General features: G+C 38.7%; 1 protein-coding gene across 1 annotated transcript; it reads left to right on the plus strand.

Moving 5' to 3' along the window:
• The first annotated feature begins 2,945 nt into the window (after positions 1–2,945).
• Positions 2,946–8,292, plus strand: dpt (dermatopontin). Its single transcript, XM_007571354.2, has 4 exons — positions 2,946–3,310; positions 6,196–6,321; positions 7,355–7,462; positions 7,622–8,292. Exons 1-4 carry the CDS (start codon positions 3,036–3,038, stop codon positions 7,686–7,688), a joined length of 576 nt encoding a protein of 191 aa, XP_007571416.1. The 5' UTR covers positions 2,946–3,035; the 3' UTR covers positions 7,689–8,292.
• Positions 8,293–16,465: the final 8,173 nt, after the last annotated feature.

Genomic DNA, 16,465 nt, shown 5'->3' on the forward strand with positions numbered 1-16,465 from the left:
CTTAGCATCTGTAGCTAGCAAAGCTAAGTCTTATTTCCATGTCAGAGCAATTTCTCAGGTGAAGATAACTTTTGAAGAAAACAGAAAAGTTAGACTGTATTTTTAAGCTGAGGTGATTTAGCATGATTTTTATTTTTAACTGACCTCTTCAGATACGTTACTATTGCTCATGTAGCCAGCCTACATGTTTAAGTTGAAAGTCTCTTATCTTAAATATTACCCAATAGCCCTCTAAGTGTAAGGATGTAATATAGAGCATTTTTAAAACTGTAACCAAAAAAGTAAAACCTACAATCTGCACAGAGAGTGTCACATGCAGAGCTCAGTGAAAAAGACCAGAAGGAAGAAAATGAACTCATCAAAAAATGACAAACTACCATGTTTGGTTTTGTATTGTGGGTTCTGCGGTCCCCCACTTTTGTCTTCTCGTACTGTTTTCTTGGATTCTTGGATTGGATTCTTGGATCCTTTTGTTTTTGTAGTTTGTGTTGCTTTCTGCTCTTAAGAGGAAGGAATCATGCATTTGACAGGACCGTCACTTGGATACACTCCTAAACGACAATTACAAAACCTGTTGTTTATGTTGAGATAACTTTTTAATGCTGTTGTTTTTTCTCTTTTTTTTTTTTTTTTTTTGCTGGGCTCACCATGTTAAAATTTCATTCCTGCTTCTTATTTAGAGCATTGCTAGCTATAAGTTTATACATTGTTTTTTTTCCTGTTACAGATAAACAAATCCAATGTATTTAAATGACATTTTGTGGAAGTAGAGAAGAAGGGGCGAACAGGAAGTCTTCATGCCTTTTTATGTTACTGTAATATTTGATAGCTGTGCTCACATTAGCTTACTAGCTAATATGAAAGAGCTCACATATTAAAACAGCCTTTCTCCTTAATAGGGGCTACTTTCAAGTTCATTTTGTGATGCTAACGCACAAGCAAAGCATGAATAGACACTCCTGCTATTAATGAATAATTCACACTGCTTGTTGGCTGATGTGTTTCCTTTTATATGTGTCTGTCTCTCTGCCTGCCTTTCAATCCTGGTTGTTCATGACTTCTGTGCCTTTCTAATAACTTTCAAAATTTCAATCTGCTAGTTTTCCTAAGAAACTTTTTTAACTATTTTGAATGATTAATTGAGAGTACTGTTTGGTAACCAGGATCAGTTGGAAAGTATGTGTGATTGAATTTATAATTTTTTTTGTAAAGTACCTTGAGATGACATTTATTGTGAATTGGTGTTATTTAAATAGACTGGATTGAATTTAATTGAATATCCACGCTTAAAATTATTAGATGCCAATAAACAACACCTACATGCTAACCAGTATTTTCAGTTTTAACTGTGTGCTGGTTTCATTTAACCTGTAGCTAGATGGATGGATGGTCTCTGAACTGGTAACCATGAACATAAAGCCCGACTACAGTTACTACCCCTCATGCTCACTCGGCAATAAGTCAAAAGAAAACCTAGCTGACGGATCTACATCGGGAACTTGTCATTAACACACCAGTACATGCTTTTAATCCGACTCAACTCTTTTTGTTTAAAGTACCCAAATTTTGGTACAGTCGGTCTTGACTGGTTTGGAGTAAATGGTGGTGCTCTATAAGGTGTCAGCTGGAGGCTTTACCTTCCGCTGGAGGAAGTCTTGCATGATCTCCATCGAAAGACAAAAGAAACAAGCTTGCTTCTCGCCTTAATATTGGGCATGTCATAGCATGTCTTTGTTATATTCCTTTCGTCATTGGTTTGCCACTTGCTGTTGGCTATGCTCCAACAATCCTCTCAGAGCTAGTGAGAGTTCCTTGAGGACTTTACAAAGGTCAGTCTGGCCTCAAAGCTGGTTAGCTTCTGGTCAGTAGTGACAAGGATATCAACACAGCAATTGCCAATACTTATCAACGTAGCTCTGGAGGCTGTCCAGGTTTTTTTTGCCTAGTTTTCTTGGATGGAACAAAAAGGACATAGGTGAATATTTTGATTTAATTTGATATATGGTTGGTTTTCTTTTTGGCTGGTTTAACCGGAGTTGGATAATTTGTTCAGTAGTGCTCCACCATGATTACTCATGACCAACTCTCACGAGATTCGAAGACATTGTGACCTCCCCAAGAAAACTAACACTACACATCACCCAGAGCAGTAAAACAAGGTAGTGGCAGCATGATGTTATGGGGATTCTTTTCTACAGCATGGACAGGAAAGCTGGTCAGAGTTGATGGGAGCAATTATTGCTTGGGAATCAGTTGGACGTCTCTCCACAAAGGAAGTGATGGTTGATTAGTGCAACCGGATCCAACTCTTTCTTGCCACATGTTCTTCTGACTAAAGGACGGCTTTGGTGTTGCATGCACAAAAACAGCTGTAATCCTCATACATTTGCTCTTATGATTTTGATTTATTTTTGTATAAAGGGGGCTTACATGCAAACACAAAAGTGTGGTTAAAACTAAACCAACATTTAGACATTTCAGCATTGCCTGGTGGGAAATCCAAAAGTAACTGAAGTATAATTACATGTTGATTGTGATGTAATGGTACAAATTTTGGTAATGATGGTCTGAATTATGGACTGAGCTGTTGTTTTCAACCCTAACTGCAGCTGATCTAATTTCAGTACGTCCTCTCAACATTACTGCTTCTCAGTTTCCAGAAAATTGTCCCCTAAAACGCCTGCAAAGTGTTAAAATATTCACTCGGTAAAAGCCAGCCACATGAGGATTGAGGTGGTTACCACGTGAGCATATTTTTCCATTCAGGCAAAAGCATCTCCTAAATATCTGAATTACATCTAAACAGAAAAAGCATGTCATTTAAGGTACACCCTTATCTGCAGAAAGACTCGGTGTGTGTTCTGCGTCGCAGTCCACCTTAAAAAGTTAAGTCAGGACAACGTTTGGAATTGTCCCGCGACCAGCAAATTACACATCCCTCCTGGATACGAAACATCTGGACAACAAAAGGGCTCAGAGGAGCTTAAAGTGAGACAGCTGTGAGACAGTACAGCAGACAGACTCTGGTCGTCGACATGAATCCTGCTCTGCTGGCGTCTGTCTTGTCCTTGCTGGCCACAGTGGCAGCTCAGCCATATGACCACTATGACATGGGCTGGGTGAATGGCTACCGCCAGGGCTTCAACTTCCAGTGTCCCCATGGAGAGCTCCTGGTTGCCATCAGGAGCTACTTCAGTGAGAAGGAAGGCTCGGATCGACTGTGGTCTTTTGAGTGCCAGGCTGTACCTGATAATCTGGGTGAGCCAAGCGACTGCTGGTGGGACGACATCAACCGAGCCGGATTGGAGTGGTGGGTACTGGCTTTCTTTGACTCCTCAGCTGGATAGACTTTTAGGTGCCACATACTGAGAGTTATGATGCTTGAAATTCAAATATACAAATCTCAAGGGTCTCAATCAGATATAGAGAAGAGTTGTGTTGTACATATATAAAACAATGATCGTTACTCATTTCATAGCTGTTCACTCACTTTTTAAATATATAGTTTGGAGTGAGGCTAAGTAAAATAGATTTAATAAGTAATAAATCATATTTCAAATGACCAAACCTAAAGTTGATGATGATTGGTGGCACAAATCCTGGGTTAGGACTTTGTCTTGATGTTTGAGTTGAAGAGAAGATTCAAATTAAAAAAATACATTATTGATCCTAAAGAAAAATTAAATGTTTCTTTGTTGAAATTAAATGAAAGCTCAACTAAATGAAAAACTTATGTGGAGTAATCTCACTTTTGATTCTGGTTAAGCAATTCAAACTGACATAAAAAAATAACCTCCTTTTCACTCATTTTGGGTTCAGATATTGATCTAGAAATGTTAATTTTCTTTGGAAATAAACTTTACAAAGATGACATTTTATTTTTTGAACAGGGTTTCAGCTGAGGCAGATACCTCCAAGTCCGCTTTACAATTACTACTACTAGTACTACTACTACTACTAATAAATTTTATTTAAAACAAACTTTTCATTTACAGAAATCTCAAAGTGCTACTATTAATAAAACAATTAATGTAAAACCGCAACAAACAGGGACCATAAAATACAGATTTAAACATTACTATCCTGTTGGCTACAAAGTTCATATGAAGTAAATTTGAAGACTCAATGCGTCTGCACTGTGTATACAATTAACCTCCCAGTCAAAGGGTGGCGCCAAACACATAGCAAATTACTTTTTAGCATCAATACTTTGTTGTTGTTTCCCAAATAACTAGCTAGAGCTTCTCCTTGGTAAAAAATAAAAACAACTTTAGACTTAAAAATTGTAAGTTAGTCATAGTCCACCTTCAACACATACTGCAAAACAAAATGTTAGCATTTTTGCCCAGATTATCCTCTTTTGAGGTTGATACAATTTTATTGATTTTTACAATGCCCTATTTTTAAATAGCTATGACTTTCTGGCTCTTAATACACGAAATGCAGCATATTGTGGTGTGTGCTTCCCTTGTAAGGTTAGTACTACCATCCCATGTCTTCTTGGCATAAGTATGAGAGGAGTTGTTTTAAGAAGGTATAATATGTTTGTCTTGGGCCCAGGTTGACTTGTTGTTAGCTTTAGCCTCTGGTAACAAGTGCGAGAACATTTTTTAACTGGCCACAATCTCTCAGTAGAACCCCAGTTAAAAAAAAACCCAACTCAATTATTCCTTTAATAAATGAGTATTTATTAAATGAAAATATAAAACAATCACAATAACCGGTTGTTACACATTTGAGAACTGTTTTCGGCCATTAAAAAGGATTATTTTTAATTTCAAGTGTCATATTTTTCAGCCGCAGAACTGTAAGTATTGAGAAAATTAGAATGAGTTTGCATTTACTTTGCTTTTCAAACAAAGTATGCAATTTTTAAATCTATTGTTGACAACAAAAAACAAGATTAATGTGTAGGTCTAAATTTTTCTTCACAAGTGGTAAATTCTAAGCAGACCCGGCTAGCAACCAACTACTTTTTAATAATTATCTAAGGACAAATGATGTTATTGAATGTAAATATGTCAGATTCAGTCATCAGGTTACCTCACCTCTGTAGTTAGTTATGAAAATGATGCATTTAACATTACAGTAGTTGTACATTTATTAATAACCCTATTCAACATCATTTTAATTTGTCTCAAACTGAAATTACAGTACAGATTTCACACGTGTTCCTTTTTTATTGCTATCATAAAATGCAGAGAAGCAAAGCAGACCCGGTATGAATCATCATCTTTCTCCGATCCGTTTCCTGGGAACACAGCCGTGTCCAAAAAACTCTAACATCTCCGTCCAGAGTCCTCTGTCAGAGGCCCATTTAGAAATCCTTGCAACGGATTTATAGACCGTATGGTTTTAGACATTTCCTGAAATTTTTGCAACACGGCACTCATAAAAATCGAATGGTGTTAACAGACTGTCCGTGCACAATCCGGGCCAAGGCTAGCCAGTTTGTGGGTTTAAAAAATGTTTAAAAAAGAAAAGAAAAGAAAAAGATAGATGACAGAAACTTTATTGATCCCTTTGGGATTTTACCTAAGGGAAGTTGTTATTTCACACAGCTGCACATCAAATACTTAAACTTTTTTTTTTAAAACAAAGAAGCTGCTGTTGGATTTAAATGTGCATTTTTAGATGCCGAACCCTAAAATAAACACCTTTCTCTAACCATCAGTTTCACTGAAAGCTTTTTTAATTGAGGGATTTAAATGACCCTCTGGAAAAAAAAACACCATTGAAAGGAGGAATTGTAGTCTGACGATGGCGTGCTTCAGTCAAAAAAACCTAAGCCAGTCTATATCTGCTTCTGATGACAGGTGTGGTTTGGAGAAAAACGCACAATTTAAATTCTAAACTTTTTCCTTTGGGTTAAGCTAAGTGAACTCAATGCACCACTTGGACTACAGCGTGAAAGTTTTTTTTTTTATTTATTTTTTTGTTATTGCTGTCACGCCCGCTTGTCTTTATCACAGCGGGCTGATTGAACTCAACAGGGTAGAACATTGCCCTGCAGGAAATTAACCCGACTGACTGAAAGCTGTGTTCGTCTTTGCTGTGATAAGGTCCTACACACGCAGCATTTCCTGTTGTCTGGTTCTGGTACATCTAAGATGTCCTCCAGATACTGTAAAGGGCCAAAGCAAAAATGAAGAAAGAAACAAAACAAACTGTAACTCATGACTTGTGTCTTTGCAGGACATCCACATGTACCCGGAATGGCCTGGTGGCGGGCGTTCAAAGCAAGTACTTTGAATCCACCCTCGACCGCGAATGGCAGTTCTACTGCTGCTACTACAAGCGCCGCTGTCCGTACTCCTGCATGTACGTTCCTCACACAGTACGCCGGGCACGTCGAGGAAGCGCTCTGTCACTTTTGGCACCTTCTTTCTTGAGAGTTAGATAATGCAAATTGAGAGCAACCACAAGAACACGGTGCAAAGAGCGGGGAGAAAACGTTCATTCACGTTCACGATGTGTTCTAGACAAAAACAGTTAAAGCAGCCAGAAGAATTTGTCATATCTGGATATGATATAGTACACAACCAGAAGTGTAGCAGATGTCCAAGTGTATCAGGAGTTGACCAATGAGCTTGAAGTGGGAGTGGTGTGTTGTGCAACCATTTAGCAGATGTCATAGTGACTTGCTAGTGGAAGCAGTGAGGGACATACCGATGGCAAGGAATTTCTTGATTTGACCACACGGCCTCGATCAGTTCTGTTATGTAAAGTTGGACTGTTCTTGTTGGCCATTTAAATTCTTTTGTCTGTTATTATGTGATTTCAGAATTGGGTAGTAACTGCTTACGTTTACTTGAGTAACTTTTTATAACATATGTACTTTTAGGAGTATTTTGCTGTACTTTTTACTTGTGTAATTTTATCACAAAGTATCACTATTATTAGTTGATTAAAGTGTCTGGATACGCTGCTCTCTTCGAGTAACTTCACTAAATGAAGGGCAAGCTTTTACCACTGGCTCTTTGTCCCTAATGTATCCCCAAAGCATGATGCTACCACCACCATGTTTCACCAAACGGTGAAACATGGTGGTGGTAGCATCACCATGCTATATTTATGTTGTTAGTTTTCCAACATAAATATTTCCTTGTGAGTAAGCCAAAACTTACTACCACTGCCAAGAAATAGCCGTTCTTACATGCACCAGTTGGAAATTCTGCATAACAGGAAATGTATTAATTGAAATTATAAAAAGAAAATGTGAGATTAAAGTACAGTCCAGAGTTTCTGTTTTGCTCCTGTAACTCTCAGCAAAGTAAGAGCAGAAGTTTTGTACCTGTAAATGTTGCATGTTAGTCTGTACCTTTTCAAAACAATCATCCGCTGCGTTCCTCAGGAAGACCACCGATGTTCCTGAATACTACAGAGAGGAGGGAGAGATGGTCATCCCTGCTTATGGCTACTTCATCCGAGGGGCCCAGACCACATTCAGCGGAGTGCTCAGGTTAGGCCTAAAACACCAACAACTTATTTGTGAATGGGTACAACCTGTTCAAATACAGCCTGGCCAGAAGGGAGATTATTTTGTTGTAAATAAGGAAATAACTCCCCAAATGTCACGCTTGTCGAACTGACAGTTTTTCTTCTCGTTCCTTTATTTCAGAGATCGGCAGTGGAAGTACATCTTGTGTAGACTGACGGACTTTGACTGTGAATTTGAGAATTTATAAACCTCGTAAGGAGCGCCTTATTTACACACAAACGTGAAAACGTATAACCACTACTTAATCCAGCCATACCACAGTAACGACAAAGCATAAACGTATTAAAGCTGTTGTTTATATCTTTTCATGTAATAAATAGACCAACTTAAGGAATGTTGTCTTTTAACCACTCTTCTTTTTTTTGTATTGCTTTAGCATTAAGAACTAATACATGATGACACAAAACGATACACAGTGAAATAAGCATCTGCACAGCCTTGGAGCTCCACAGCTTTTCACCTGGGGAGGACCGTTAACGGCATGTTTTGCAAGTGTTTCCCAGACCGTAAAATGTTTATAGCATTTTGGGGGAAAAAATGGCTTTCTTCTACAATTTCCCAGCTAGAGAACCAAAAGTGCTCAGTGAGCTATGTGACTGAGGATATTCTCTTGATGGAAAAATTGGAGCTATAGTTTAGGGTAATGAGAAGGAACCAGGCATTATGTGTGTTGCAGCCGACTGTGTCGCACCTATTTCGAATGGTTGCCAAACCATTTCTTCATGTATAACATGTTATGTTTGCCATTTTTATCTGTGTGAAAAAAATGGAATAAAAAAATACTTATTGTTAAAGATTATTGTGTTTACTTTATGGAAATACATTTTTAAAAAATAAGTAAAACATTTAAAATTTCTTTGCACATCATATGCAAAGGAACTAACTATATGGGAAGTGGTGGGAGTTGTGGGAGAATGATGGAAAAGTATGAGCCTCCCAAATGTTAGCTGAGCCATGATGAGCTCCTTTGGGCTTAACTTGGCTTAAGGTAAGCTTTAAACTGATGATATTGCCATAACAGAAAACGGAGCAGGAAAACTGCTAGTGTGCCTGCATACTTCGCCAAAGGGTTTGACATCAGGGATTAGGGTTTTGGTGTGTATCCACAGCGGTCGTTGGGTGAGAGGCACACCCGTAACGACAATTTTGGAAAGCTAATTGACCTAACCGTCATGTTTTTGGACTGTGGCAGAAAGACGGAGAATCCGGAGAGAACATGCGTGAATGTGGCTTTATATAGAAAGATAAGACTGAGTTATAGTGCTGCATTGAATTTTCCTTAGAAGCCACAGTGAATTTTCTCACATCTGAGTTTAGCTAGTTTCAGATGCTAACCACTACTGTTAGCTATTTACTAGCAATTTAAACACAAACCAATGTATTTCTCACAGCTATTTTGTGAGAAATACATTGTGATACAAACCATCAGACGATGGTCAATAGATTGACCAGAGTTTCTGTAAAACACAGTTTGAGATGGATAAAAACCTTTTTTCTAACTGTGGACAAGTATGTCCGTCGCTTTATTTTCAGCGAAGAGGCCGCTACAAAACTAGACAAGCACAGAAATATGGACTACACAAAGTTCTGGACTCTTTAGAATTTCATTGATACTCTTAGCGATTTGAGAAACCTTTACTCTGCTTCCGCTTCGTGGATCCAGTCTTTCTCGTGGGTCCAGTTTGTTTTACTTCATTACAGCTCGCCTTTGCAGAATGTGAACTCGGACCAACAAGTACAGCCAAGATGTTTGGCTGCCATTTTGTCCGCGTTCTTGGTCCATTTGTTCTGGGGTTTGTTCACCAACTCAACCTTCCATATCCATTCAAACTTAATGGGGTGGACTGGATAAAGGTCACTGGTCTCCCCGCGCCGTCCTGAAAGGGACAGGGGACCGGGGCCAGTGTAGCTTTTAGCTCTGTTTGTTTATGGCAGCTGCTGTCTCCAGGCTCGGGGCCAAACACCGCTGGGATTACACAGCTGTCCCTTAGAACGGTGACCAGCGGAGAGTCACACGCGTGCAGCGGCCTCCTGCCCTCAGAGACCTCCTATCCCTGTGAGGGAAAGCCTCCTTCCTGAGTCCGAAGATTTAGGAAGATTTAAAGTCCCGCATTATCCTCTCCTCCCACCTACAAGTTTTCATTACAGCGAGATGAAGAACGATCCTTTCAAAACAATACCTACTCTGGCTGTAATTAAAGTTTAGAGGAGAAGCCACAAAGCTATTAAAGTCTCCTTACTGCAATCACTTTTAGAATCTGTAGTTAGCTGCCATGTAATTAAGTACTAAATATACTTTTATGGCAGCAAAGCAACAAGGAGAATAGATTTCCAAACTCTGACTTTTTTACCAGAAGCAAACGTTTTTATTGTTCGACGCGTAAAAGACATATGCCACATACTTGTGGCAATGTCACAGATTTAATGTTTTACTTAGAAACGCAATACATAAATGAAGCTGCAAGGGTGTAAAACTGAGCAAAACTCCATAAAATTAAAGTCCTGGTGATAAAAATGAAACAAGGATTTGATTCTAACGCCTTATGAAAACATCTTAAATGTCATGGCCGAACCACAAGTTAGCACCCGACTTATATCAAACTATCAGATAAATTCAAAGCAGTGCAGAAAATATATACATTTGCACTGGAGACATTTTATGAATGTAACACTGGTTCCAATCACTCTTGGCAATTTTTGCAAACAACAAAAATATGGTAGTAATTTTGGCAACAAATATTTGGCATTCTGCATTCAGCTGTCCTAAAACGGCTCGCAGAGTTGTTGAGCCGTTAACCACACATCTTGGACTCACTCACAGTAAAGAAACCATTTTAAATATGAACATGAATCATAAATCCTAGATTTAGAAAATAATATTGGCCTTTAGCTTCTAGAAGCTAAGTGCTGCTGAATCAGACGAATAACTGATTAGCAAATATGAACATCTCTATGAAACAAGCAGAAGTTTTCATTCAGATGTCATTATCAAAGACGTTCGAGCAGATAAGTGTGATTGATCTGAGAACGTAGACTCATCGCAAGCGATGACGCGTTGCTTGAATTCAATGTGAGATTTATACATATGATGAACAAATAGTATATTTCAGAGAAACATGTAGGGAAGTCAACTATTTTACTAGCCTGGTGAAAACCAGCCTTTTGTTCTTCGTCCAGAAGTGATTTCTTCCTGGAGTTGTGGACTGTGAAGCTTTAAATTTTACCCAGTTGCTAACATTTGCCCATGACGTATGCATTGTGGTGGTTCTTACTGGAAATTGCCTGGGCTGTAAACAAGCATCCTCCACTACGAAGACAGAAGTGCCGAACCAAACTTCAAATATGTCCTGGAAAAGCAATCTTTTACTTTCACTGGAAGGCTGGACTGCAGCTTTTTTTCAGGTTTTGGTATTTCTGAAATTTTCCCTAACAGACTTATTTGTTTCTCATTTGAATAGTACGGGATAAAAGTCAAATTATTTCTTGGAAAATCATTAAAAATGTTTATTAATTTTTCTACAATGCAAAAACCTGGAATTTTAGGTGGGGGTTGTGCAGACTTCGAAGTATTAAGGTGTGTTTGGATGACCTATTCAGTCACCCATTGACTCATAGTAAGTTTTTAAATCACTAAACGCTATTGGCCCATTATGCAAACCCGAGTGTGTAGTGTTTTATCACCGTTCATTTCATTCTTTTATTGCAGGGACTTTGCCTTGAAGATTACTGGCTGGTTATAATCTACTGAGCTATGCGATCACATACCTGCACTGGCCTGCGAAATAAGGTCCAATCAGAACTTTAGTGTTTGCTCCCCACAATACAAGGAATGTTGGTAAGAAAACCTGTCAGCATGACGCCGCAGAGTATAAAGCCTGAACTACGATGGAATACTTTAGATCAGCATAAATTCAAGTGTTTCACTGGCCCAGTCAAAGTCCTGAGGTAAATCCAACAGACAAATTGTGGCAGACTTGAAATATGATATTCACAGACATTTTCTACCCAATCTGATGGAGCATGAGATATTCTGGAAATAAAAAGGAAATAAAAATGGCTCTCTAGTTGTACAAAGGGGGAAAGGACTGACAGTAAACTGCTGCAGGACTGAGTATGCACTGAATTCAAATGCATCCCACACTTTTCAGATTTTAATTTGTAAAACTTTTTTTTTATTCTTTTGCTTCAACTGTACAATTATTTGCTAGTTTCTGATGGTTTTTCATATAAAATCTCCTGAAAATACATGACGGTTTGTAGACGTGGCGTTACAAAATGTGTACAGGTTTTGATGTCGGGAGTTGGATTTTAAAGCTTCTCTTATCAAAAATATGTTAAAGGAAACTCCATCCCAGTCCATCCCACAGAGACTGCTCTGTTCTCACCCGGTGCGGGAGCGAGGGGCTGTGTTTGGGATGTGTGAGCACCATGCAGTGTGACCCTGACCCTGCCCCAGGCCTGCACAGATAGGCTGTTTATTTTAGGGAGCCTCTGCACTCAATACCGCTGCTCTCGCTTGTGGATAAAAACAGCTGCCTTGTTTTGTTTCTTGACAGCACGGGGGCGCACTGCAGCGCAAACTCACCACACAAGTCTTCAGTCTTCTTCACCGACCCGAACCACTTCTCAAGCAGGAGACAAAACACAGAGGAGCTGCCCTGGAATCATGCTGCGGCGTTTTAAAATCAAGAGTCGGGTGCAGAGGTTTGATTGAAGGCAGATTATCCTCGAATTCAGACAAATTCAAATATGTTTACGCGCCCACACCAGCTGTGTTTCAATGGACAGCACAGTTCCACTGAATTTTGACATTTGGAAAGTAAATTTGGTTAATGGAACCACACCAATTTTGAAAAACGTCTTGGTTTTCGATAAAAACGTTTGTCATAAGGATGAGGTGGGGTTATTTGGACGTATCAAAATTGGTTTACTTTATAATGGAAACGCTTTTCCACATCACTCGAGTCACGTGATTGGCAACAGCTGAAAATTGCAATCAATGCCTTGGAGAAGTCCAATGTGTCCCTAAAACAGACACTTAAGGCAAACAGAAAAAGCAGAGGCATCGATGAGTGAGAAATGCCAAGAACTGGACAGGGTGAAGGCAGAAAACGAGAGGCTACGCCAAGACATCTGGACTTTGAAGGGACCAATTTCTCTGACTGCTTTCAGTTTGAGAGCATCAACAGGAAGTCCAGAAAGTGAGAAACTATAATGATTCAATAAGAGTTGAAGCAGGACGTGTCCTCAAGGACAAAGGGGACTCTCAAAAATCCGGATTGAGTTTGACACGCTCCTTAAATCAACTGAAAACGTCCCAGAGGAGGAGAACCTCACTGGCAAGGCCTATTCAGGGGTCCTGGAGAGGAGGGTCCATCAGACAGTCGAACCCCGGATTCAGGAAGAGCTTTTCGTCCTGGTCCAACTCTCAGCAGGATCCTGGACGGTGCGTGGGAATTCGCCCAACCGGTCTACATGTGTTTTGTGGACTTGGAGAAGGCATTCGACCGTGTCCCTCGGAGAGACCTGTGGGGGGTTCTCTGGGAGTATGGGGTACAGGGTCCTTTGATGCGGGCTGTCAGGTCCCTGTATCACCAGTGTCAGAGTCTGGTCCGCATTGCCGGCAGTAAGTTGGGCTCGTTTCAGCCTCAAAGACCTGGAGCTCATCACCAAAGATAAATAAATCATCAAAATACCAGTAGAAGAGCACAAAAATCAGCTCAGAAATCATCTTTATTGGGATTAAATTCTGTAAAGTCAATAAAAGTTTAACCACTGACTATGGAGAAGAGATAAATCTTTTTTGCATAAAGATTTTTAACAACTTTTAAATACATTTTGTGGTTGTTCCTTGAAGATAAATACTCCTTTTCCATTGTTTTGTAGGAGGTGCCTGTCTCAATTGCAATGAGAAACAAGCTTCTTGATCGAATAAGAAGCTTGTTACGAGTAAATGATGTTTGACTGTAACTTTACTCTTTATGTTTTGTGATTTAACTACACGGAAATATGAAATCATGAAATAAACTTAAACACAAACTTTTTAAGTCAATAAAGCTCAGTTAATAGGTATAACACAATTTATTATTGGCCAATAGTCCAAAGAATAAAACATTTGGACATGACTGCAAAGACTCACTTTAAGTCATATCCATGAATTTGGCCTTGGCCATAAAAAAGTAATGACTTTTTATGATATTTTTGTTTTGTTTGTTTTAAATGATGTTTGGAAATTTTTTTTTGCAATAAGCCCATGTCCCCCCCCCCCTTACAAAACATTCCTGTTGGTGTAGATAATCCACATCCACTCTCTGGAATTTTAATGGGGATTGTTTCTTTTGTGAGAAACCTATTGAAGTGAAAACTTTTGGCTTGGATGGTCGGATCCAACGTTGGGCCAGTGAGAACATATGGCTCTGGCTCTTTCTGGTTTGGTTCATGGGATCATTAAAGTTTAATTGAATTTTGGTCACATTCAGGCTAAAGCCAAAGAGAACATCAGTCAGCTGGTTTAAACCTTCAGGGATACGAATAGGGAATAAAGTTCTATAAACAACCAGACTTGAATCTTCATCATGCAGAACGGTTTAAATTTTAATAACGCACACCTTCATTTTCTTTTTGGTAGATATTCTTTATTCGAAACAAATGAATAATAAAAACATTATACAGGAGTACATGTAGGAGTATGTACATCTATACACACAATGATACAAAAACAGTGTTTTGCAATTTAAGAATCAGTCGTTTTAAATATTTTAGTTGTTCGAAAAGGAGTGAGAAGAAGTTTACACTTTTGTTTTTAAATTCCCACTCCTTTATACTATTTTTATTTCAAAATGCACCTAAGTAAAATAGATGCTGCAGAACTAGTAATGGTTTAACTTACTACATATAAAATAGCCTTGTCAAGAATCATCTACTGCACATGATCTTACATAGAAAATATAACTTTATGCAATTTTTTTTATCTTACCTATCTAGTTATATCCCATATATTTTTCTCCATCTTCCATATAGCTATTTGGAAACATTTTTTAGACTTTTTTTTTTTTTTTTAGAATATATTTATGTTTGTACATTGCTTCATTTCTTGAGTCATGCTGTCACTCCACTGGTCGATTAACTATGCCTTTAGTAACAGAAGATACTTTTATTCAATATTTCTGATTTATTCAAACATATTCTTTGAGAGCCACTGGGGGAAAAAAGTTAGCAAATAATAAAAATATATATTTTCAAAATTATTCATTTTTCTAGTGGGTCACCAAAAGTTGATGACTGATTTAAAAAATAAATTGTTCATATACCTGGAAGATTTAGATTTCAGATCATTTTATTCTCACTAAAAGTTTGTTTCTGAAAGGAAGTGACAGACGCAGTATTCTCCTCCTGCCCACTTTTATTTTATGTTAAAAAAAACTCACATAATGTAAATTATCGACACACTTTTGAATTTGGAAACATTTTCCATTGATTATCTTCAGTCAATGGATTATCTTCAGTGATGAGCTGTGAGGTTAAGAATTTTTGTCCCACAAAATGTTTGCATGGCTCACACACTGCAAAAACACAAAATCTTACCAAGTACTTTTGGTCTGGTTACTGGTGCAAATGTCTTAGTACACTTGAAATAAGACAAGACTAACTTACATGGAGCTTTTCATCAAGATATAAGAGCTCATTTTAAGTAAATAAGTAAATAATTCCATAATAATAATAAAAAAGTACAAGCCATTATGTCATATATGCCAAAACATTTTCTCCCTGTTATAAGTGAAATAATCTGCCAGTGGAACTAGCATTTATCTTCCTGAAAAGTTACTTGTGAGTTATCTTTGTCAAATTCCGAGTGTACCAAGATATTTTCAGTAGAAACTAGACAAAAAATACTTGGTGATATTTTTTGTTTTTGCAGCGCAGTCCATCCATTCTAGCATGGAGAATATGGAAACATCCTTGTTAGCATCCAGCGATCTTATCTTAGACTCGTCTTAGTTTTTATGTAAATACACACCAGAAAAAGTGGTAAAAAAAAAAAAAAAAAACTCCCCCAACTTAGCCGCTCATTTTGGTCACACTCTTAAAAAGCCATAAATAAGACCCACGATTTGTGGCTGTAGCGGCCAAAACCAAGCGACTAAACTTTAAAGGCAGCTTATAAAACCCCGCTTTGGGGAGCTGCTTTTTCACGTTAAGTGCAGTATAAAGTGATGAATCCGGTGGCGACTGTATCATGACCAAAAACCACGTTATGGCGACGTGTGAAGGCAGCACATACAGAAGCGACTGACCATGGCTGGACTCGATGCAAACACAAGCAGGAGTAAACACGCTGCAGGCGCCTGCAGCAGGACTCTGGGGTGTGTCTGCTACATTGATTTTGGAGTCACGTTTCGCGTCTAATGGTTCAGATTCTCTCGTGCGTAGTGCAAGAAAAACAAACCTCTGAAAGATTTTCTGTTGACCTCAGTCAATATGTGATGGGGATTTTCAGGAACAATAAGCAAGTTGTTTTCTTTTTTGTTTTTGTTGTTTTTCCCCCAGAAGAGAGTTGTGGATTTGTGTTTGTACAACCAACTTGGCTTCGTCCTGCGTTCTCAGTAAGAAGGTGTTGGATTATAGAAGGTGGTTAAGAATAACAGTCCTTCCCCCCCACCAACAACACCTTCTGGATGAGTGGGGCAAACCAAAAAAAAAAGTGTGTGACGTGGGAAGGCGGCCAAAGGTTTGTGGGAACAAGAGGTGCGTAAGCTGAGCTCAGGGGCCTTACTGGTTCTCAGGCTTCCCTTTGCTTTTCTTTATTTTCACTGCTTGCAGTGCGCCTCCAGACAAAAGCATCATTATTGCTCTTGGATTCCTTTCCGGTGACTTCTCGGGTTTGACGTGGCGCTGAGGAAATCAGGTTGTTTACGGGCTGCAGCGGAAGAAGCTAAATGGATCTGCGATGAGTTAGTATTGGTG

Source organism: Poecilia formosa, unplaced genomic scaffold (genome assembly GCF_000485575.1).
Source record: "Poecilia formosa unplaced genomic scaffold, Poecilia_formosa-5.1.2 Scaffold279, whole genome shotgun sequence".
NCBI lineage: Eukaryota > Metazoa > Chordata > Actinopteri > Cyprinodontiformes > Poeciliidae > Poecilia > Poecilia formosa.

What these genes read in the sequence shown, in the direction of transcription:
- dpt (XM_007571354.2), top strand. Translation starts at nt 3,036, where the DNA reads ATGAATCCTGCTCTGCTGGCGTCTGTCTTGTCCTTGCTGGCCACAGTG. An exon ending in AACCGAGCCGGATTGGAGTG is followed by an intron (nt 3,311 to 6,195) that starts GTGGGTACTGGC and finishes GTGTCTTTGCAG; the next exon opens with GACATCCACATGTACCCGGA. An exon ending in CGCTGTCCGTACTCCTGCAT is followed by an intron (nt 6,322 to 7,354) that starts GTACGTTCCTCA and finishes TGCGTTCCTCAG; the next exon opens with GAAGACCACCGATGTTCCTG.